The 24,855-nt window shown below is 39.7% G+C and overlaps 1 protein-coding gene across 2 annotated transcripts in view; it reads left to right on the top strand.

Moving 5' to 3' along the window:
- LOC113154463 (integrin alpha-5-like) overlaps positions 1-24,632 on the top strand; it is a 35,116-nt gene extending 10,484 nt beyond the window's left edge. The window contains exons 8-30 of one of the 2 annotated variants that reach the window (XM_026348692.1): positions 578-622; positions 896-939; positions 1,135-1,191; positions 3,813-3,865; positions 4,729-4,937; positions 5,777-5,968; positions 6,048-6,093; positions 6,182-6,295; positions 7,370-7,425; positions 7,976-8,133; positions 11,274-11,411; positions 14,725-14,792; positions 17,581-17,731; positions 17,893-17,985; positions 18,315-18,394; positions 19,141-19,221; positions 19,316-19,421; positions 20,202-20,360; positions 20,501-20,608; positions 22,078-22,191; positions 23,268-23,375; positions 23,523-23,645; positions 23,880-24,632. In XM_026348692.1, the coding sequence (XP_026204477.1) occupies positions 578-622; positions 896-939; positions 1,135-1,191; positions 3,813-3,865; positions 4,729-4,937; positions 5,777-5,968; positions 6,048-6,093; positions 6,182-6,295; positions 7,370-7,425; positions 7,976-8,133; positions 11,274-11,411; positions 14,725-14,792; positions 17,581-17,731; positions 17,893-17,985; positions 18,315-18,394; positions 19,141-19,221; positions 19,316-19,421; positions 20,202-20,360; positions 20,501-20,608; positions 22,078-22,191; positions 23,268-23,375; positions 23,523-23,645; positions 23,880-23,963 (2,387 nt within the window). In that variant the 3' untranslated portion in view covers positions 23,964-24,632. The remainder of the gene's footprint in view (positions 1-577; positions 623-895; positions 940-1,134; positions 1,192-3,812; positions 3,866-4,728; positions 4,938-5,776; positions 5,969-6,047; positions 6,094-6,181; positions 6,296-7,369; positions 7,426-7,975; positions 8,134-11,273; positions 11,412-14,724; positions 14,793-17,580; positions 17,732-17,892; positions 17,986-18,314; positions 18,395-19,140; positions 19,222-19,315; positions 19,422-20,201; positions 20,361-20,500; positions 20,609-22,077; positions 22,192-23,267; positions 23,376-23,522; positions 23,646-23,879) is intronic. The other variant, XM_026348693.1, reaches the window with a different exon arrangement.
- The last annotated feature ends 223 nt before the right edge of the window (positions 24,633-24,855 follow it).

Here is a 24,855-nt window from a genome sequence, read left to right as displayed (position 1 = left end):
TTTTTAGCATACACATGGCTCATGGCATGACTCAGAAAACATCACAGTCTAATACTACTGTTTGCTGTTAAGCATACTCAGCACAATAATTCCCCAGAAAAAAATAAGAATATATAGTTTTTCACCCTTTCTCTTGTGTTACTCACAAATTCAACACTTTTGACATACTGACTCACTGACTTTGTGACTTTAATATTGTTGGGCCTATTGAACTTTGCATCAGTCATCGTTCTGTAGAAGTTTACAGTGTGTGTGTGCAATAGCATGTGACACTAATTTTCTGCCTATTTTTCCATTGCTGCCCAGGTAATTTTTCTGTATGATACATCCATCGATGTAGCTTTATTGTGGTTTAATGTTTAGCAGATGGTATGAACCAGTGTAGCATGCCATGACATTTATAGCCTAGCACCCACCCTCAATGGGCCTTTAAAATGCACAGAGCTGACATAATTTTCACACAATAATACACCAAGATGAAAATAACTTACAGTTATCAGGTAGTGACTCTAGGTCAGTTATTATAATCCAACAAGATCAAATAGTTTCAACACTTTACTTTCCATCTCTTCCTTAGGATACTCTGTGGCTGGTGGCGAGTTCAGTGGGGATGATGAGGAAGGTGAGGGTCATATTTACAGTGCAGAGTCAAAATGGATGGCTGAGTACAGGCTTTCTAATCCCACTTACCCACTCTCTTAAGCTCTGTCTACTGGTTAACAGCTTAGTTTTGGTACACCTACCTTCTTTTAGGAAGCACAAGAACAAAAGAAGGTTTGATAACACTGCTTTAGTCAAGTGGTCACAAGCTTTATCCAGCATTGCAGTTCTTGGTTATCAGTCTTGTTTTGAAATGACACCAACTAACCTTTTGCCCATGCATTCTGTGTTGCAGATTTCATCACAGGAGTCCCAAAAGGACTCATGCTGTATGGTTTAGTAAGGAGTCATCGCATTTTCATTTCTCAGCATTTTCCAGTGTGAATAGTGTACAAGACATAAACTTGAAAGAATATTGTTTTCTAATTTTATAATATAATTCAGGTCCAAGAAAAACTTGGTGTCTTAATACATTTTGGGCTCATGAGCCACAGTTTGCGATCCAAAATGTATATTCTGTTTGTCTTAATCTAGGTGTCCATCCTTGATGGAAGGGATCTGAAGTCTCTGCTTAACTTGACAGGAGAGCAGGTATGTGTACAAATTTCTAGAGATTGTCTGTACCTTAGCCTTTGGCCTACTTTTGTCATCTGTGTTGTCATCTCTCATGTTTAAAAGTGGCATGTGTACAGAAGGCTGAAAATTGTACAGAAAAAGAAAATTAGCCTGTGGAGAAGAGGCTGTACTGGGGTCAGAGTTTTAGCTTGCAGTATGCACCGCCTATGGCTTCTAAAACCTGTAAAGAAAACCCAGAAACAGTGTTCATATTACCACTATATTGATTCACCATGTGTTAATTTAAATGGATTAAGTGGCTGACTGGGCTTTAAGTCATATTGCTTATAATAAGTTGGTTTAAGTTACTTATTATTAATAAGTAATTTTCTAGTGCAACACATAGTGTACCTACAGTGTGAGATGGATAATTAACAGATGAAAACTATGACTAGCTGGATTCTTCTTACGATACTACACACAAGAAATCCCCCTCTAAAGCTACTTCAATGTAAACAATGAACAACTATTCTGTCTAAAAGTGCTTTTACCTAAAATTAGTTTATTTGATGAAGTCAAGGTGAACACATCAAAACATAAAGTCAGGCAATCAATGAGATAAAACTCTGTTCATTTAAATATGGGAATGTAAATATTGCTTTAATAAAAAACAACTTTGGCAATATTCTTTAAGTTGGGAAATCATGGGGTATCTGGCTTGTCTCATACTTGTGTAAATCAACGAGGTTTCATTGTGTACATATTGCAAGATGGAAGAACATATGAATGTGCACATGTGTCAGTGTGTTTGCATGTGAGTCCATGTTTTCAGTGTGGGAGGTCAGCAGTGACTGCTCTGAGGTGTCAGTCTCAGGGTAGAGGGCAATGAGTAAACTGTCAAGCAGAGAGTGATCTGAGGTAAACTCCAGGCTAATTGACTGTGCTCTCTGTGGGTGAATGCTGTTCCCTCTGTGGGGGCTTGAACTGTGTTGTCAAAAGTCAGCTGCAAAAACATACCAGGGAGCTTTTTTTTGCACACTGTCTTGTTGATTTAGTAAATTAAACCTTCAATTGTGCATTCTTTCATGCCATACCACAAAATGTATTTCCAAGACACTGATCCCTACATTATTCTCTCTGTTCAGCCATGTACCTTTGGCTTTATATCCCATGTTGTAGCCAAATTGCATAAATTATGCTAGGGTTAGGAAATAATGGTAATGATATAGGCTACAATGTGAGATAATAAAAATGTATCCAATAATTATCATTCATCATTTCAGACCATTGTGAGCAAAGCGGCACACCAACATACCAGAAGGCTCTGGTTCTACTGAAACTGTGGGTCTTTATATTAATTTGATAACATATCCAGATTTCTATTCAAGTATGTTACTTAGTGAATAAGCCATCAATCACATTGTTTCTCAAATGTAATGTAAGTGTAATTTTTACACACATTAACAAACAGTTTTTATTTTCACATCCAGCAACATTAGCATTAGCTTAATGCTCCTAACTTTTCATCAACTAGTTGCTATGTTGTCTTTCTGTTGTTTGGTGCTGCAAAGAAAAGTACTGAAATGAGCTTTGCTGCAAACAGCTGCTTGTTCTTCAAACTGAATTGTAACTCATTAATTCTATTTTTCAAAACGTATCCTGTTGTGAAGAGCTTTGGCTGAAACTTTCTACTAATTCAGGCTCATTGAACAGGACTGACATTGGTGGACAGTCATTTGCTTATAAGGTTTCTGGACAAGGCTCCCCCTGTTAACCAATCAGGGAATTCTCAATTTCTGCTTGATTAGCAGAAATAGCAGTTTTGCAGCATTCATATTTATTTTAATTTGCTAACGACTTGTAGCTGAAAGGCTGTGCAAGAGCCGAGCAGATGGTAGAATGGCATAGTGGAATTCTGGGCAGAGCATGGCTTGATGTCAAGAGTGATGTTAGAGTTTCATATTGTGGCTTTAACTACTATTGCTACAACTTTCCTTAAGTCACATCTAAAATAAGACCTTCACAGGAATGTAATAGCTGATGACTGTGGTCAGCTTTTCTTGACAACCTTTCTCACCTCAGATGAACACTCCTGGTGGTTCAGCTGGTTAGCCTTGATTGTGTTTTTCAGAACATGGCTGCGTGGCAAAGTAGTGCTCCTAGAGTATCATGGTGGATTTGAACTTTGTCCTGAGCCCCACTTTGATCTATGAGCTGTTTTGCCTAGTTTGTGATACAGGACTTAAATCAGACTATTCAGTCTATTTTAGTTTTTCACAACCTCACTACCAAGTAGCTACACTACAAATCACTTTGATGTAATGTGACCCTAATTTATCATACACGGTCTAAAAGTAAACCGGAAAAACCCAAACCCTATGGGATTTGTCTTGGAGTGAGTGAGTTTTAAAGGAGTTCAAATCCCCGATCTGTAGACCCCCTACCTCTGCTTGAGCTTACAGAAGCTCTAACACTGAGCTCCATTAAAAGAGAGAAGAAGAGATCCAAGGGCATTGTGGGACTGGGGAACTAAAGAAGAAAGCTCCTCGGGGTGGTACAAAGAGGGACATGGAGACAGAAAATGAGAGAAAATAAAGGGATCTTTGCACTATGGTGTGATTATAGGCTAACTGAATCTTGTTTGTAATGTGTTCCAGATGGGGTCCTACTTTGGCTATGCAGTGGCAGCCATCGACATCAACAACGACGGGTGAGTGGATGGGTAGATGGTGACACAGATGCTGGCAAAAAAATAGATAATAGGGAAACAAAGTTAGAAAAGGAAAGTGAAAAGGGAGAAAATTATGAATGGTGAGGTTGTTAAAACAAAGGTTAACAGTGTACTTGTACTTTCCGCTAATTCAGGCTCATTGAACAGGACTGACATTGGTGGAGAGTCATTTGCTTATAAGGTTTCTGGACATGGCTCCCCTTGCATGCTATGTACTCTATTTCCAGGTACAGTTCTTATCTATGTAACGTTCTTTTATGGCCAACTTCACTTTTCCCACTCTGCCAGTGTACCTGTGAACTTGTGAAAGTGTATTCCATTTAAAATGGCAGTGGCAAAGCATATACAGTTATTAATTTATAATCATGAAGGGATACATTATATGAGCCTTTTTTTATAATTCAACAGAAAATGGACCCTTCACTGTTACTCAGCTTTTGCAGGCTCTTTCCCATGTTTCAGACATGATGTGAGATTCATTAACCCGTTAAGACTTAGTGACCTGACATACCAGCAGTATGGGCTGGTTACCTTCAGACTTCAGATGACAGTAAGAGTGTGTTTAGCTTAAGTAAAGTGGCTGTGGCTTAACAAGTACAACACAACACAGAGTTGTAGAGATACTGAGCTGTAGAGCTGTTCATGTCCAACCCTACATCCCTCACCCCCGTTTATAGATCAGGGGGACGATGAGGGTTAAAGGAAGAAATTAGACATCAAAAGTATTTTTATGCTTTACAGACTGAGAAAAAAAGTGTGATTTTGATATAAAAATACCTCTGTCTCTTCTCCTTCAGTCTCTATCCACAATGTTTGACTCTTGCCTCTGCTCACCTCCTCAGTCTAGATGACCTGGTTGTTGGAGCTCCAATGTTTATGCACCAGGGGTCCTGTGGGCGCATGGAGGAGCTAGGTAAGGTGTATGTGTACCTCCAGAGGGGCCGTTTGCTGCTGGAGCCAAGCCAGTCCCACCTCCTCGGCACGCAGGCCTTCAGCCGGTTTGGCAGTTCGCTGGCTCCACTGGGTGATCTCAACCAAGATGGATTCAACGGTAAGTTTGATACATATAGTACGAGGAAATGGATGGTAGGAAAAATAACTGAATAGCAGCAATTTTTATTTTGTTTGCCCGAACTGCGCAGACACCAGAAGTGTTCTTACTGCGATATCAAGCAGGGCAGCAAGTCCTAACTTTTAGGAAGCCCAAGATTGCCAAAGTTGTGCTGTTGTGTTTAATAAATGACTATTGGTGATCAAAATGGTTGACCAGGTGATTGAATGTTTCAGCCCTTGTTTAAAGCTAGCTCCGATGCTACTCATAATGTGAAAAACTATTTGCCAGCCTCAACACACTTACTGGAAGAGGCTTTTATTCAATTGTAATTTCAGCCAACGTCTAGTGAAGTAAATCACCATGAAACAAAGGAAATCACCACAATAACTAACTGGCACGTGAAAAACATTTTCAGTGTATGGCCATTATTGTTTATAACTCTCCTGATTTGTCTCTTCTAAATGGTAAATGGTAAATGGTCCGCACTTATATAGCGCTTTTCTACCTAGCAGGCACTCAAAGCGCTTTACACTGCTTCTCATTCACCCATTCACACGCACAAGCACACACACATTCACACACCGATGGCAGAGCTGCTATGCAGCTGACCTGACTCACCGGAGGCAACTAGGGGTTCAGTATCTTGCCCAAGGACACTTTGGCATGTGACGTGGCAGCCGGGAATCGAACCACCAATCCTATGATTGGCAGTCAACTGCTCTACCTATTCTAGAAATTTAGAACATTGTGTTGTACTCACAGCAAGTTGTTTTCCAACATTCATGTACAGGTTTGAAATGCACATGGTGGGAAAGTGTGTGTGCTGCTGTTTACAGACTTGGCCGTCGGCTGTCCCTATGGAGGAGTCGACCAGCAGGGTTTGGTTCTCATCTATAAAGGTGATGCTGGAGGAATGATGGACACGCCCACTCAGACACTCTCTGGCCAATGGGCTTCCAGCTCTTTTCCAGCCAATTTTGGCTTTGCGTTGAAAGGCAACAGAGATTTGGATCAAAATGGCTACCCAGGTACAGCAGAAAAGAGTCCATCACCAGATTTCCATTAACACTGCTGATATCGTCATTTACCCACTGTCGCTCGTTGCAGATTTGATTGTTGGAGCTTTTGGGGCTGATAAAGCAGTGCTATACAGGTATGTTAAATAGCAGCAGCGTAATGAAAAATATGTACACTATTATTAATATTAGACTTATGCATTTATAGTATGTGTCTTTAAACAGGGCACGACCAATAGTGAGAGCTAGTGCTTCTCTCACAGTACATCCGACCATTTTCAACCAAGATGAGAAAACTTGTGAGCTGGACACTGGGAGTAGAAACGTTGCTGTGTCTTGGTAAAGTTCAGCTGCATTTGTAAAGTATATTAACTGAAACATGATATACTGCTTGATCTATCACCTACTATAGGCCATGCTTTAGAGTAGTTAAAGAGCTCTCTGACAATAGCTGAACATGGAAAGTCTTGCAAATGTTACATAACATAACAACACATCTTAGTTTAATTTCAGCTCTCCAAACTTCATGTGAATGTCAAATGACTTCATGTTTGCCAGTTTCCTGTCCAAACTTCTGTGAACGGTTCTCTAAATATTCTTAGATCCAGTGAGAAAAACAGGACTTTGAGTCTCAAGGAAGCTCTTTCCACAAGCTCAGTTTAACCATTAAGTGTGGAACATTTTGAGACCACTGTGAGAGGCTTTTGTCAAACTGGCTGTTGTTTTAGTATCTGCCCGCTAGGCTGATACAAGTGAGTCTTGTTTTCATGTTTAGTGGTGTCTTTTGCTGCCTTGGAAACAAAAAGGAGCAGAGAAGAGGTAGTGTGAGTAAGGTGGAGTAGTTATATGTTGGTGTAGGAGTGGAAAGGTCACACAGGGGGTTGAAAATGGAATGGAAATGGAAATTAAATTAGTAAGATATTGTTAAGCATCAGTAACACAGTCACACCTTCTCCTTTACTGCCTTTTACTTGTTATACGAACACATTTTTTAAACAAACGATCGAGAATTTGAAACATACTGTTTTTCCTTTAGCTTTATCACAATAAAAGTTACCCTCTGTTCCTTCAGTCGAATGCTTTTAATGTGAAGCAGCAGAGATAGGACGTCTTGTGATAGCATTAGAAACGACAACGTTGGATTACATGCTGCATTGTTTACCTGTGAATATGTTGTAGTGAGGAAGGCTGTCTCAATCCAGTGACTGCCACCGCCAGTGAAAACTCCAAAGTAGAGATCTAATTTCTGACTGTAAGAAAAGGCCAACCAGAAATAGCATGAAAAATAGAGTCTGATTTCACAGATAATTTTAAATAATACACAAAAGTACCCTAAATCAGAGTGACCACAACTAGTGTGCGTACTGTATGTGTGTGTTTTTTTCTCATATTTTGTCTGTCTTCAACATCCAGTGTCAGCATCACTTTCTGCCTGCTGGCCAAGGGGAAGCACCTCCCCTCTCATCTAGGTGAGGCACGCGCGTGCACACACTCACACACACACACACACACACACACACACACACACACACACACACACACACACACACACACACACACACACACACACACATAAAACACACACACACAGATGGTCCCCATTACTGCACCTTGCTTTTTTTCTTTGTGTAGCCACAAGTATGCTGGACCTCACTGTGCTCAATTTGGTAGTTAAGATCAAGATAAAAGAACAATCATGTAAATACAGAGTAAATTGGAGGGCTCCAGCAGTTTAGGAAAGTGTATGTGTGTCTGTTTTAAGTGCAGGGGTGTGTATTGCCTGTGCTATCTGTATAGTAGTTGTCATGTGCTATTCAGTCTTCTTTGTGTTGCTGTAAAGTAATGTCCACCGCTGTACATGTGTGTAAATGGCGAGGCTATATGTAGTACTGCATGTCTGTGGAAGTGTGTGCCTTTGCGTACATTTACTTGTACGTACATGTGTAAAAATACAGATGTGCATATCAACTTTTTTCTTCCTTTATGTGTGTGTGTGTGGCTTATTGTCTGTGTTTCAAGGATTTACAGTGGAGGTTCAGTTAGACAGTGTGAAGCAGAGCCAGGAGGAATCCATCAGAAGAACTCTGTTCCTGGACAGCAAGCAGCCCAGTCTCCTGAAGACCTTTAGTCTCGCCAACGGAGAACGCCTGTGCCATGACACCAAGGCCTATCTACGGGTCGGTCACACCAGCTGTATTTACTGTATTTAAATTTGTGTGTCTTTACAGATTTGATTGACAGAAATAAATAATTAAACAAAACACTGGCAGCTCTGCTTCAGTTAAGCACACTGATGCTTAAAGCTAATAGTAGCAGTAGCATTTTAACCATCTAGTGCTAACATAAGGTAGAACTGTATAAAGCTAATTGTTTAGCTTTAAGCCTGCAAACATTTGCCTCTGTAATTAGTGCTGCACACAACGTAGATCTGAAGCTGAGGGGAAATCCAGTAGTGTGACCAAGTGTGACCAAGTATCAACTTGGTCATTAACCTGACCTGATGGTGGCTCTACATGAATAATTTTACTAAAAGACATAAAGCCACTAGAAGAGAAAGAAGCTGATCAACAAAACATTAGGATTTATTCTGTTGGAACAACGGTGGTTTGTGAAACAAATGCTGCTGCACATAACCCACTAGTTTATGTCATGACCTGTTGTGCTCCTAGTTTTAGGCTAAAAACACACAAACAGATTTTTCTTCCCTTTAATTTCAGTTATATTTTATGCTGAAGATAAAAAGAAAGACAGATAATTTACAAACAAGTTTTTCCCATTACTATTCTCAGGCCAATTATCTCAAGCCTTTTACATCTTTCACAACATTTTCCAGTTCTTAATCCTGCACCAGAGTCCTGCTGGGTTTCATTCGAGCCGTCTAATCATAAACCTCTTTGCACCTGCAGCACCAGATGAATACAATTAACTCACTGGTAGCACAAAGTTATTTCCTACTAAACAAGGTTTGAAGATGCTGTTTGAAGTTGCTGTGTGAGGTGAAACTACTGCAAAACCAATCATCTCATCACTCAGTGGTGACCTGATGAAAGACTGTGCCTGACAAAAACACTTAAGTCATATGTTTACATATTTATTCTAAGGATACAATGATCAGAGCACTTTGATCTTTGATACAATACCAGATGGTTTGAGTAGAAACCATGCCCTCACCTGTCAGTCGGCACTTGTTGTATCTGTGTGTACAGTACAACATTTCTTCCTTGTACTTCCATTAAGAATTAGTGTGACTGATCAAACAGAATTCACATTACCGCCATGCCAATAGTAACATCTGCTTTTCATTTCATATGGTGGCACCATTTTGTAGCACATTGACTTGGACCAGGGAAACATAAAAATCAGCATTAAATGGCAAATTCTTCTGTTTTTGCTTTAAACCAAAGCCATTTGGGTTTTGCATCAAAAGGTATATAGGAGATGGTTCAGAATTTCAGCTTTTATTTGATGCTATATACCCCTCCCTACATAAAGCAAGACAATATAACTTGTTTTGTATCAGATGATCCAAATTTTGAGCTATCAAAAGTATTGGAACAAAAACTTTTAAGGTTATACAGGTAATTGAGACTGGTGGTTCCCCCAAATCCCCTTGTTTGCAACAACAGCTTCACTGACTAAAACTTTCTTTTGATATGCTTTTCCAGGCTTTCACTCCAATCTCCTTCTGTTTGTTTTGAGGGGTTTTCTCCTTACTGCCTTTTGTTCAACCAATGAAATGCATTTAATTTGGATTAATCAGGAAATCGGGTGAAGGTCTAGCGACTGGCCAATCCTGACCCATCCACTTTTTCCTTATTGATGAAGTTCAATGTTGAATTGACTGCACGTCTTAAATCATCTTCTTCCTGCACGGTAAAGCTCCTCCCAATTAGTTCTGGCAGTTAAAATGTTTTTGTACACTTAATTCACACTGCTGCCATCATTATGACATATATCATCAATAAATATTAGTAAGCCAGTTTCAGAAACAGCCATGAGACTATTGTACCTTCACCGTACTTTACAGGTGAGCTTGTATTGCTAATGGATCATGATCCAAGCAAGTCTCAGATTAGTGTGCAGGCGCAAGCCGTGCTGCAGTCAATTTGCTGCTGTTTTCATGTTGTGATGTGTTTTCTATATTTTTATCTTAATATTTTTATTACTTTTCTGTAGATAAGTAACTAGTTTTGAAATTAAGTAATACCCTCTCGATCATGTTGTTCAAGAGAGTTTTTTATCTCCCTTTTAACCCTTGGATTAATATTCTCACTCATCTGTAAGACCGGAGCGCAACAGCTGCTCCATCCCCATGAAGCCAGCTCCTGTGTTTACACCTGGGTGTCCTCAGTGAGGACATTGATGGACTGACAGACTGCATCACTGACATATATCAATTTCTGTGTGGACACCTATGTACCCACAAAAACCATTTGCTGCTTCCTAAACAACAAGCCCTGGATCACTCAAGACATCAAAGCCATCCTGACCTGAATGAAAAAAAGAAGGCATTCAGGCGACCAGAGACTGCTGTCTGTCAGGATCAGGGAGGGGAAGGAGGCTTACAGGAGGAAACTGGAACAAAACCTTTAACATAACAACACAAGGGAGGTGTGGAGGGGCATGAGGACCATCACTGGCTACAAGTCCAGCAGCCAGGCAACTGTGGGGACTGTGGACCGGGCCAATTAATTGAATAATTTTTTCAATCGATTCCAGGCTGAGCCACAGAGCCCCCTGCACTTCACTAACTACTCCTCAGTCCCTCCCCCACACGACTCACCCACCACCCAAACAATCTCAGCTGATCAGGTGAGAAAAGAGCTGCACAGGCTTCACCCCACAAGAGCTGCAGGTCCAGATGGAGTCAGCCCAAGGGTGCTGAAAGCCTGTGCTCCTCCTGTGGTGTTCTCCAGCACATTTTCAACGCTGCATCTGTTCTTCTTGTGTGAAAAAAGTTGTGCCTGGTTCCTGTGAATAAGACACCACGTCCCAGAGTCCTCAATGACTACAGTCCAGTGGCTCTGACCTTACACATTATGAAGGCATTTTAGAGGCTGATCCTGGAGTCCCCCCGACCTCTGGTCAAACCCCTCCAATTTGCCTGTCAACCCCATCTTGGAGTGGATGACCATCATACATCTTCTTCATCGCACCTACACACACGTGGACAAGCCTTGGTGCTTATTGAGGATCATGTTTTTTGATTTCTCCAGTGCTGAAACGTGACATAACAGCACATTATTTTAGGTTCCTCAGTCCAAGGAAACAACATGTCATGAAAAGTAGTTACTTAGATAGTCTTTCTCTGTTGCAGGGTGAAGACGAGTTTCGTGATAAACTCTCTCCTATTTACATCAGTCTCAACTTCAGTCTGGATCCTCAGGCCCCAGTGGACCAGCATGGCCTCAGATCTATCCTGGATTATCAGACAGAACAACTTATTGAGCAGAAGGTATGTCCATTGTCCAATAATGCTAAATAACTAACAAAATCTGAGGCCTGAGAGGACAAAAATTGGGACAAAAAAATTCTCAAATAACTGGTTGCTACTTGTAAAGAGCATAAATTAGTGAACCCTGAGTAACACACAAAAGCGACTAAGGCTAAGCATATCAACATTGCCATCACCTCCTCCGCCTCATGCTGGACAGCATAAAGATTGTTCTTAGAAAGGTTTTATTGAGCTGTAAGGGTCAGTCAGGTAATTGGTTGACTTCCAGAGACTTAACTGGCAACTATGTCACCCTGTTGTTTATTTTTCAAGCAAAAACATATTTATCATATACAGTATGTTGGTAAATTAAGTATCTTTGCTTTATGGACTGTTGATCATATCAAATCATCTCGGAAATCCATGAAGCACTGTTTCAGTTCTGTGTCCCCTCTCTTATTGGAAGTTTCAAAGATATGAAGTATACCTCTGTGCAGAACTGTCTATCTAGCGCAATACTAATATGGCCACATGCCTTGCATTGAACCACACAGATGGTCTCCACAATGATTACCATGAGAAAGAGAGCAGATGGCATGATGTAAAGTCATGTTACATTACACGGGTTCTCTGGGCTTTACTTACAGGAAATGTATTTGAACAGCAGAGATTCAGCTTGTAGACCTCAACCCTATATGTTCAGAGGTTGAGGGTCAGCCCTGAAAGCCAAAAAGGTGATTCCTCCACTCCTCTATTGATAGCTTTTTTTGTTGCTTACATGAAGAGCTAGTTCTCTGTACAACTGTTGAGCCATGGCTCTGCAAAATCACAGAGGAAGCACTAACAGCTCTGTTTGGGTGGGGCAATGCTCAGCTCTCAGACATCTGGTTGTGGTTTGTTTATGTATGTTGCCAGTGGTCTCCTCCACCAGACAAGAACCAGAGCCCAAAAACGTGCATGTTTTTGTGAGTGAAGGTAAAGTGAGCGTGTGATGTGGGCCTACGAGAGTGTACGTCTTGTGGTTGTAACCGACTGTTTTTAACAGGCTACTTCCAAGACTACATCCAAACCTTAAAAGCAATACTGTGTATTCCTTCTCCATATGTGAAAGGAATGAATTGACTTTTAATAAATTGATCAGTTAGCTAAAATGATGAGAACAGTGTAAAAGTCTATGTTTCCAGTAGACCATGGACCCTAATGTCTACTGTTGAATATGAACTAATAAAAGACAGTATGGGTGTTCCAGGAATATAACTACTGTATTTTGATGGGACAGTCAGCGTCTTTGTAGCACAATGTTATTACTGGATTATGTAACTTATTATTTTTTGTTTGTTTTGATAATTAGGCTGTAAGCTTTAACTACAGTTTCTATGATACTTTGGGGGACATGAAGGAAAAGAACTATGTTATTGGTAACTGTGGTACATTTAGCAAAACTGGAACCATACATTCTAATTATCAGGCAAATCCTGGGGTTACAGTGTTTTTTTTTACAGTTACAGTTGATATTTTCCTGATTTCTAAGCTGATTTATTTATCAGCAAATAATCTCATCTCCAATGTAAATGCCTCTATGAGATGTATGTTACACCAACTGCTTGTGCTGTTGTTTGAAGATATCTTGCTCTTGCTAAATTTTACGTTTACATACAGAGTAATGCTTGGCTCCATGCTGACAAGTTAGCATACACTATGTTGAGTGGTGTTTATGTTGTGCTTTCTGTGACACACTAAATTCCTTGTACATGCTTCTTGGCAAATAAATAAAATTCTGATTCTGACCATAGTCAGAATTGTGATTAGCGTTGCTGCTCTGCCTTTAAAACAACCTAATCCTAAAATATCAAGCTGCCATGATTGTTTAGTCTCATTGATGGTAAGACTAGCTTTTAATGGTCAAAATGTACCGTTGCAAGTGTCATTTTGTGCCAGAAGTGGTACAAAGAACACTCTCTTTATGCAGGTTATTAAGTTCAGTTTTAGTTCAAGCTGCAGAGCAGTGTTGACTCAACTCCGTGGTCAGTTTGGAGGATGCCGTTGAGCTGTTACTGTACTGAATGTTAGGGGTGAGACACACCAAGCTACCATCAAAGAACGACTGTAGCCAATAGTCAACTGATACATAGATTCTGTGCCTTTGTGAGAAGAAATAAGTCTCTATACCAGCAGATAGCAGTTTTCTGTATTCATCATTCAATGAAGCACCACAGCACCTTGGAATGCCTTGTTCGCTGAATGGTTACAGAGCATGCCACATAACCTCAGTGTCCCCAGTACAGGTCCAGCTAGGGACCTTTGCTGCATCAGGGCCTTCATTGCTTCATGCTCTAATGTTGGCCTAAAGGGCAACACATGGTCTATTCCTTTAAGAACTGGGTGTGTGGGGGGAGATCAAATGTATGGGTAGATGAAGAGATTAAAGTGAAGAAGGTCTGAAAAGTGGTTGGGAAGAAAGGTAGATAAGATAAGTTGAAACTCATCACTTCAGTGTAGTAAATCTGTTACAGAGCGTGTGTTCTCCTGTCTGTTTGGTGTAACATGACCGATAGCCTCTTAAGTCCTTAGTGGATGTAAACCAGGGAATTGAATGAAGAATCTTCGCTGAGACACTGTTAACCATTGCCAGGCTGACTCTTTGCTCTTTGCAGACCCTGCATAGCATTCTTTATGCATTGTAATGTTTGCCATATGTTGGAGAGATGTGGCTGATAGCAACAACGGCTGTATGGATCAACATGGAAGAATAAAAGAGAGAATAGAGGAAAAAGCTCAAGGGATGCACTGGAAAAGACAATACAGATACATCAAGTCACATTTATCTTGCACTGTGGTTTTTACCCCAGGCATCTGTCACTTTAAAACTACAGATCAGATTGAGCCCTATTCCCCTTTAAATGTTTTCACTCTTTTCCACAAAAATGTAACACTTATTTAGATGGAATTCTTCACCCTTTCATTCCCCATAAACTTTTCCCATGTTTTCTCTGTTCATCCCTTTCTTCTTTCCCACATGTAAAGCACACTTTACTTTTATCCTGCAAACACAAGCGAACACTTCGTTCACACAACTCCTTGGCATCTGGTTTTGGCAAATATTGTTATTGTTTAGTGCATATGGAGGATATGTATTGTCTGTATCCTCTCTTATCCTTTCATTAAACTATAAATCTAGTGTACAGGCTTCAGTAAACATTCACTTCCTCCCGACCTTTTTTCTCTCCATACCTTTGGACTCCTTGGTTCCTTGGATACCTCTCTTTCACCCATCATATCCATTCCTCACTCCACCTTCTGCCTCCATTTATCTCTATTTTTCTTTCTTTCTTAGGCCCAGATTCAACTCGATTGTGGAGAGGACAACATCTGTGTCCCTGACCTCAAACTGGCTGTTTATGGGTGAGAGAAAATCACCTATCACTTTACCTGATTCAACAAACAAAATTTGAACCCCCCAGCTATGCAATCTGCCAGTTTTTGCCCCTTGCGACTATGAAATTCAACATGAGGATACTAAAATCTACCATATAAAACACATATGTCTGGGCCTTTTTGTGCATTTCAAATTATGTATTTTATGTTCTTGGTTACTGTGGCGAGAATCCGAAATGAAATGCAGAGTTAGCATAAGTAGCAGTTGCCATCTTGATGAACAGACAGAGTAAACAACATAATTTGATATTAACCCACACTAAAAAGTTGCCACAGCACAGGCTGCACTGTTTCAAGCTTTACTGGTTGGGATTTTTGGCCCCTTCAGGGAGGCAGTGGAGGCAGAACAAGCTACAATCATAACATTGACATAACAGTCATATGGCTAACATGTTAGCAAACATTTGAATGTAACATTGAATTGTGAATGCAATGCAGATTATCTGCATTATCACATGTAAATGCGGGATCTATATTAATGCACATTAGCACATTGGAATTTGTAACTTGTCAATTTTAAATGTTGAGGAAGGAAATGCAAAATTTTATATATTATAGATCTCATGGATAGGAACGATGTGTTTCATGAGCAAGACTGTTTTACTTCTAATAAACTCTACATGGTAACTTAAACTCTGGGTCAATTTTCCCAGTGGGTTGGCTAGTGATAGTGACAAATATGTATTACTGCTATGGTTACCTGCAGATAAGAAAATAAGTTGGTGAAAGAGAAGAAGCTAAGAAACTAATATATACAACATGTATCTCTGACTCAGAGCTTGTATAGTAACATGACTTTCTGGCTCCCAATAAATTATTATTGTCAATTATTAATGTATTGTTGTTTGTGAATGGTTAGTCAAAAACACACACACAAACACACACACTCAACTTTCTCCTGTCAGCCAGTCTGTTATGAAGAGTGTTTTGCATTACAAGGCCATGTGATTTCTCTTAGCTGCAGAAATACAATACAACAATTCAGTGCAAAAAGTTTCCCATAAAAACGAAAGAAAGAAAGAAAGAAAGAAAGAAAGAAAGAAAGAAAGAAAGAAAGAAAAAGATCTGTATCTGTATTTGCCGTGGGACCCGATTCTATTGATTCAGCATTTTCACTAAATAGAATTTCCTTTTGCTGACATACTATAAGACATAGCTTCTTCTCTTGCTTGCCCAGAATTTGCAAACAGTGGGATGTTTAACATTCACTGGCATTTGAGTTGTCTCCTTGAGTTGTCTTGTTACGCCTTTTTGAGTTTTATGATTCACTGATATATTTCAGCAACAGTTTCAGCTGTTTAAAATCTCTGTGTGCTGCAGACCTCTCTCTGTTGTCAGCATCTGCCCAGTGTTGGTGTCAGGGTATCAGTGTTTTTTCCTCTGCATTTGCTAAACTTTCCCAGGCCTAATTAAAATCATCTGGAGGTCTCACCAAGAGAGGGGTCACAGCTTCACCCTCTGAAGACAGGGGAAGGGGTGGAGGAAACGGGCAGTGAAAGAAGAACCCAGACTCTGACTCTACCTGAGTCAGAGTCTACTCTCCTCAATAGAGACATTAATTCAATGTCGTGAAGTGTAGCTGTTGGTGGAGGGCTGGACTGAGAGGGTGTCGAGAGGATTTATCACTACACTGAAAGTGCATTTGCACACTGTGACCATGAGGAAAAGGATGGGGGGTTGGTTTCCTGAGACAAATCACAGTGATTGGATTTGGGTTATTTCCCAGGTCGGTCATGGACGGATATGCAGGAGAAAATGGCCTTTGGAGACTGTCTACACAGAGAGGCATTGTCTGGAAAGAAGTCCCTGCTTTTCATTACTTTTCACAAGTGCTTCCTTGGCATTTTTGGCCTTGCTCCGCACCAAATAACCTAAAATGAATGCAGAATGTCAGCACAAGCTATAGCTGCAACAGCTGTAAGCAGTGTACAGGAGCTGCCTTTCAGTCTTTTGATTGCAATAGATAAATTCATTTTGAAAAACATAAAGACTGAGAGTCTACTGGCATCCGAGGTTGTAGGGACAGTATTAGTTTGAGCTACGTGCTTACATCTGCTTAATTAAAGCATTAGAATACGAGCTTGACAATGTGAAAAATAGCTTGGGCCTACCTGTGATAATGAGGTCTAGTACATTAGCACTATTTATTGTAAGCAAATGTACAATACTTGCAGCTTTTCGTGTTTACTGATTCAAATGACACATCTCTCCTGTGGCATGTTGGTTCAGCTGTCATTAATGAACATTAATTCAGTAGGTAAAGTTGGTTAAAGTGCTTAACTTGTTGTTCTTCTTGGTTTCACTCATATAATCTTAACAATTTAATGTATTAACTTAAATTTTCAAACCCATAAACTCTTGAGAAAAACTCTTAGGTGTGTGAGATTAAGTAGAATAAAAATGTTATTTTGACGTGTCATGCACAGGTTTACTACAGTTTTACTGTTGTTAAAGAAGTATAGGATCAGACTTGGCGTTTCCCAGCTAATAAGCAAAAAGGCAAATACATATCTGAAAGATTAAAGATTTAAGTATTTCCACTGTGGTGCAGATGAGTGCCTAATCCTCGTTGACCAAAAACAGAATATCTTACTTGCAAACTTCCTTTTTGCACAATGTGAATGGAACCCTTGGTGACAATAGATGAGGTATAAACAAGTCCTGTTAGTTTGTGTTGTTATGGTGATCCAAAATTGTTTCTGATCTAAAAAGCCCTTATATTAGATGTTAAGTAATGGTGACTCTCCTCTCTCAGTGACAGGACAGAGGTTTACCTGGGTGATGAAAACTCTTTGAGTCTCACCTTCAATGCCAGGAACGAGGGCGAGGGAGGAGCATATGAGGCTGAACTCTACGTGATACTTCCCCCAGAGGCTGACTACAGTGGGATAGGGCGCAACAATGTGGTGAGAAAGATAACAGTCCCAGTAACTTTACCTTAACAATTTTTAAATCAAAAAACAACACTGGAATCAACTAGCGGCAGAACATATGTTGTAATTCTTGTTAAAGAAGCTGATCACAGGTAAAGACTATCTGTTTTTTTTTTTTTTGGCTTTCTTTCCAGAGCTTGTCCCAGCTGACGTGCAGCTACGAGGCAGAAAACCAGACCCGCTATCTTGCGTGTGATCTTGGAAACCCCATGAAGCCGGGTATCAGTGTAAGAGTTCACAGACCCGTTTTCAGTTTGTGTGTCTCAGTACAATTAAGTCAAGTCAAATTGTTATTGTATAGTATCATACATAAGCAGACTCAAAATGTTTTTACCCTGAACTGATAAAACCTGTAAAAAGAAGATCCCACAGTTTTTGTCAACTTTTTTCAATATAATCAATTGGACTTAAATATGCTAATGTGCAGTAGAGTCGAGAAATAGAGAATTAGGTAAAAAGTGTAGAGGGAGAGTATCAAAGTATTCAACTTTTCATTATTAATTTTTTATGTTCCTGCTGTTAATTCTATGCATTTTTTCGGTTGTCCTTTTGTTAGTTATGGGCCGGTCTTCGATTTACTGTGCCAAGACTGGAGGATATTCACAACACTGTGCAGTTTGAGCTCCAGATACGAAGGTAGGTCCAGTACTGAACAGTGAGCTAGGGTCATGAGTGGAACCTATAAACAAATTTATCCCATCAATTGTAATTTGGGGTTACCAGCAAACCTTGCACTAGCCCCAGCTTGTATCTCTTTTGTATTACAGAGGCACAGGGACAGAGCTAACTCTCTGGATAACTGGATACATGTGGAGCATTTGTAACCCTGTAGAGTTGCCCAAATAAACTCATAAACTCTTCTAGTTGGTCAGGGTCAAACGCCACATGGTTTGAATTCATTCATTTGAGTTCCTCTACCAACCACCAACCAAAAATTATTTGTAATTTGTGTTCTTTTTTAATTAAAAAATTAGAGTGATGATATTGACAAATTAAAATAATAGATAAGGATAGATACTATAAAAAGAAATGTAAATGATAAAACATCTTAGCTTTCTTTGACTGGTGTCATTTCCTCATTTCACCATATTTGTTTTTATGGAAAAGAATTGCCTTCTTCAGGACTAAATCGGATTGTGTTTGACTCTGACCACCTAGAGTAGTCCCAGGAGTCCAAGCACTAGGCATGATGTGAAACAGATTAACATCTTTTCCACAATCACAGGTTCCAGCATAGTTAAAATGAGAAGCTACTTGCTGTATCAGTTAAGTTTAAATAATTTGTTGATAGCTAAACAATAATCATCAATGCAATAATTATCTAAAAGAAATGTATGTTGTGTCTGTAACAACTTTGTGTCTTTCTGTTTTGTCTGTTGCAGTAAAAATGCAAATAACTCTGAGAGTGACGTAGTGTTGTACGAGCTTGAGGTAGTTGCAATGGCCAGTGTGATTCTGCAGGGGTGAGAGATTGTTACATTATTATTATATAGCCATTCTTATGATTGTGGCCCCTGCCAGTGTAAGCCATAAACTCTGTGTTTGTGTCTTTTGCAGTGTCTCTCGGCCAGACAAAGTCATCTTTCCCCCTCCCAACTGGACTGTTCATCAGAGTCTAAGCGAAGAGCAGGACATTGGCCCTGAGCTTCAGCAGGTCTATGAGGTACAGTATGCAGGGATTTCTTATCATTACTTATCTCCGATATCTGTGGGTGACGTTTAAGGGACTGTTAAGGGACTGGAGGTTATTCACTGTACCTGTCACTGTACCTTTTGTATACAATGTTTACTTACAGCAGCAGCTTCTGATTCAGAAAGACTTTAAATTGTTCCTGGTTTAGCAAACATAAGCTAACTGGCTAAATGTGTTGAACTTGCTTGCTGTAATAGCACATGTGATTGGCTGAATGATCAATGATAGCACTGCTGTATAATCATGAAATAAAAATCAACCCTTATGAAAAAAACTAAACACAAAACAATGTGCTGAGTTATTTAATTAGTTAGTTAGTTAATTTATACATTTTATAGAATGTATTTATATGATTATTTATATTATATTTAATATTTTTTTCTGCTAATAGTGTATAATTACTAATAATGATAACACAATGGGGTCCCATAATAAATATACTGTTTGCAGATACAATACTGAGGGAAGAATTTTGTGTCTCTTATCTCAACACTATGCCCAAAGAAAAATCTGAAGATCATATATTTTTTTCTATTTAGCTTCACTACAGTAATAATTTTTCTACAGTTGCTAAGGCGAACAATAATTATTTATACTGATTAATTTCATTTTTTTTATCTTTATCTAACCTGCAGCACATGTGCAAATATAGAGACCCTGTATAGATATTTATTTCACCTCAAAAAGCCATCTGTGCTTCTTGATCAGGCACTTGTAGAAACAGCAGTTACTACAAACTGTCTCTTTCAGTTGGTGAATAATGGACCCAGTGCAATCAGCCACACAACACTAGAGGTGAGATGTCCCCTGAAGGCTCTCAGCCACGAGTTGCTCTACCCTGTGGAGGTGGTCACTGAGGGGCCGCTCACCTGTTTCTCCAAAACAACCTTCAATGCACTGAAACTCAAAGTGAGGACACACAATCAAACATGCGCACACACATAATGTACATTAGTTGGCATGGTGAGGCCATTAGCCTTGGTCTATTCTTGGCCCTGAACATTTGAATGTGTTTGTTAAGTACCCTGCCAATGTCGTTATAAATGTAGCTCCAGCCTCCAGCAGCTGAGGGTCCAGCCAAGCTGAAATCCAACAGTGAGCACAGCGTCCAGAGGAGGGAGGTGTACAGAGACCCCCTGGTTGAACAAGGAAACCTGGTGAGAGTAGATAGAAAATCTACTTGTAAAGAATTTTTAGGGAAAAGTAAAGGAAAGTAAAAGAATGCATTTGTGATGGTGCATCATTTATCTGGGGAAAACCTGTAGTGAATATACATCATGGGTAGATTCACTTTTTCTTTTCTAACATCCTAGGAACTTTTCTTCCTCCATTTGACATTTGTGTCCCATGAAGTTCCCAGGAGGTGTTTATTTTTCTCCTACTTCCTTGACTCAGAAAGGGGGGAATCATGGTGACGTGAGTCTGTAGAACTGTTTGCTCAAAACACGCCACAACAGAGCCTCTAAAAAGAGCCAGTGGCTCTGGTGTTGGGTGTTCAGTCCAACTGGATTTCTTATGTGTTTTCAATAGTGTGGGGCTCTGCTGAGTGGGCCTTTCATGCTTATATCATATATGTGAATCAAAATAGTCCACTCAGATAGCAGGAAGCTGGAGTTTTGCCCTTTAAATTATAAAGGAATTATTTGTTTCAACTGAGGAAATGGGAGATCTAATGAGCCCTGGTCAGCATCTCCTGCTGTTTGCTCTAATTGTTTGTGAGGTGAAGTTAATTAGGTTTGTGATTTACTGCTGTGCTTTGGTGCAGCTTGCGTCACTGACTATAATGTCTGACAACTCATTTGTTATGGTATTCCAATGAACCATCATTTAATTTGCAAACTCAACCACATGAAGATACTTCCAAACATCCTTGTGCCACTGTTTGAAAGCCAAACCTTAATTTAAGCAGCAGAATTACTTTTAAATTAGTACCAAGCTAATGAGCGGAGAGTTAGCTCTAGCTTGATTTTTGTCTAAAGTTTAATGTGCAAAATAAACGTTAAAAGTTGTCTTGTTCAAATTTACATCTTGGAAAAAGTTAATTATGTTAAATGAATGACATCCCAACCTAAAAAAATGCTAGGAGTCAGTGCTGCCCAAACTAACACCATATGAAACAATAATAATAATAATAATCATATACCAGGGTTCATGATGATGACTGACTGAACCACAATAACTACTGTACTGAATACTAGTATAGCCACAGTTTATGTACTGTATGTTTGTACTGTTTTTGCTCCTTAATCTGTCATCTTACAAAATGTAAAAGTGTTGCCAAAGGAATGCTACAAACTAAAACTGACTTTCTGCAACTAACTACCTGAAAACAAGCTGCAAAGGTCTGGTTCAGGCACCTGCAGTGCATCCTGGGATTTCTTTAGGCCGGGCATACTTCAATTAAATGTAAACGATGAGTCTCTTGGGTTAAATTAGGCAGTATTTAAGTATATAAAGCAGTATTTGTTTTAATCAAATATCCACTTTGTCCTAAGTGTCCTTTGTGCTAAGGCAAACATTTGTGATTTGTATAATTCCTGTGGAGAACCTTGTAGATAAAAATGAGGCAGTTTAATCACTAATGGTAAAGTTGAATGCTATATTGACCTGAACTGTTCCTCCACAGACCTGCTCCACAGTGGAGTGCTGGAAGCTGCAGTGTAATGTTGGGCTCCTGGTGAGAGGAAGCAGTGTCATCCTGACTGTACGCTCCAGACTCTGGGCTGAAACCTTTATGGAGGTGAGACCATAGGATTAATATTAATGCTGATCAGTGTACAGTATACTGTTCAGTGCAGGAAGCCAGGCTGGATGTGAAACCCAACAAAAAGTTAGAACCCGTGTTGTTATACTGCCCTCTGCTGGAGGTCACTAATAATTACAAAAGGTTAGTCCTAATACTATACTACACTAATACACTGCTCAAAAAATGAAAAAGAACACTTTTTAATCAAAGCACAGAATCAAGTCAGTTCAACTTCTGGAATATTAACAGGAATTGTTTTAGATGTGGAGGCCACTGACATCCTGTTTTTCACTAGTTTTGCATTTGGCTAGGGTCAATGTCACTACTGGTAGCTTGATGCGATACCTGGACCTGTGCTCACTGCCCAGCACCATGGAGCTTGATTGACATTTGCCATAGAACACCAGAATTTGCATGGTGCCCTGTGCATTTCACAGATGAGAGCAGGTTCCTCCTGAACACATGACAGACATGAAAGGGTCTGGGGAAGCTGTGAAGAATGGTATGCTGTAGCCTATGCTTGTGTGGTGAGAGTTTGCAGATTGTTCGTGGAGGATGAAGGAATTGAAAACATTAACCCCCTAACTCACCTGATCTAAATAAAATAAATCAATAAATCACTGGGAGTTCAGTGATGCTCTGGTACAGATTGGTCCAGAGTGTCTTTGAATTCATCCCTCTGTAGGTTGATCAATTTCTTTTCCATCAAGCAATGTGGCATCGTTTAGTTCCTAACACATTACTCAATCCATAATAGATAGCAGATCCAGCATGCTTTTTTCCCAAATTAGATCAGATGTGTTTTCAAAGTGCTCCTATAATCTTTTGAGCAGTGTATGTTATTTAAAATATGGCTGTATTATACACATAATAATATAAATGTAATAAAGGAATAGAAAATAAATACGATTATAAACAGAATTTGTAGTGGTAAGATCGTGGCCCTTTATGCAGGAGACTGGGGTTTGAATCCTGGCTGGGGGCTACCTCCAATTAAGTCCTTAGGCAAGTGAGGTCAGAAAAGTCAGACTCCAAAAACACTGAAGGTTGCTATTTGTCCTTGTCCACAGAAGCCCTACATGAAGAAGCAGTATGATCTGCAGTGCTCAGTTCACTACAAGGTGGACAAGATGCCTTATTCTATTCCTCCCCAGTCCAAACCATCAGGATCCAAAAACGTAACCTCATCCAATTCTTTTATTTATCTAATTTAATACAATTTTAAGAGCTTCTAAAGTTTAACTTATTTGTATGTGAATGTGAGTGGGATTGTGTGCACAAGTTTGCACGAGCTCATTTGAAAGCTGTGGTTTCCTGTTGTTCAGGTGGTGACGGCTGTGGTGTGGAACAAGCCAGACAGTCTGTTCTCAGTGCCAGTGTGGATCATCATTCTGGCTGTTCTAGCTGGGCTGCTACTACTCTCCCTGCTCATATATCTACTGTACAAGGTGGCAAGCTGATAAATATATTAAATATTGTTAAAATGTTGCCAGAACTGCAACATACATCTAGATGTTTTTATTTTGTTGGCATTAAGAAAGGACACTGTGATGTTACAGTGTGATTTTTTAATAGTGTAAAACTGTTAAAGTGATACCTGTAAACATTAATTGCTGTAAATGTCAAACTTCAAGTGGAGACTAATTTATATCTGGTATTCCTCTCTGCACGTTTCTCTCCAGATGGGCTTCTTTAAAAGGTCCGGTCCATACGGTACGACCATGGAGAAGGCCAAACTCAAACCGCAGGCGTCCTCTGAAGCTTAGATCCAAGAAAGAGCCATCCCTTGCAGCTGTTCCAAAGAACTGGATTTGTCATCACATTCCCAAATGGCAAACAGGAAACCCATTCATGAGGGGACAGTTACGGGTGCTGTATCACTGGAATACAAACAATCTGGTGCTGCACTAAAATGCCAAAGCACGAAAGACTACAGGGGCCATGCAGTTAAAAATGCACTGCTGTTTTGGACATTGACAAGAGCAACAAATAAGATTGATGACAGAAAGAGGAACAACGAAAGACTTGCTCCTTAAAAGCTCATCATTGTGGAAATATGCTTCTTCAAAAATCGGTGAAGAGGAAGCAAACCTCTCAGCCTGTATCCATACAGGAAAACAAATGCACCTCCAACAAATGGCACTAATGCTCAAGTATTTCTACGTTCCTGAAAAGTGTATTTGCAATCCCAGTTTTCCTTGAAATTACCGCTTTTGTATGATCTGTACCCCACTTGTTTATTTATGGCACAGTGTTTTGTTGAATGTTGTACTGTACTGTCTGCAGGACAATCCTGATCAAACTGCAATCTTTAACTTGAATTATTTCTCTCCCATATTGGGAGGTGTTATGTCTGCATTGTAATGTAATGTATTCATTGTCTTATGACCCATTGGTGTTGTGGCTCAGAATAAAGCCTAATTTTCTATACTCAACCCGAATGCTGAATATATGTTGTACATGATATACACAAGCCATCAGCAGCTAACTGGTTACTTGCAGAAATTCATATAACTTATGCATTAGTATACGTTTGCATGTTCTAAAACCCCCACATATGTGTGACTTTAAGAACTTTGCTCTGCTCCCAGGCTCTCTTTGGACCACTGAGGCTAGGTGGGTGAGATTGTCTCCTAAGAGCAGCTAGAAGCAACTAGT

Source organism: Anabas testudineus, chromosome 5 (assembly GCF_900324465.2).
Source record: "Anabas testudineus chromosome 5, fAnaTes1.2, whole genome shotgun sequence".
Taxonomy (NCBI): Eukaryota; Metazoa; Chordata; class Actinopteri; order Anabantiformes; family Anabantidae; genus Anabas; species Anabas testudineus.
This window is presented reverse-complemented; position numbering and strand designations above follow the sequence as displayed.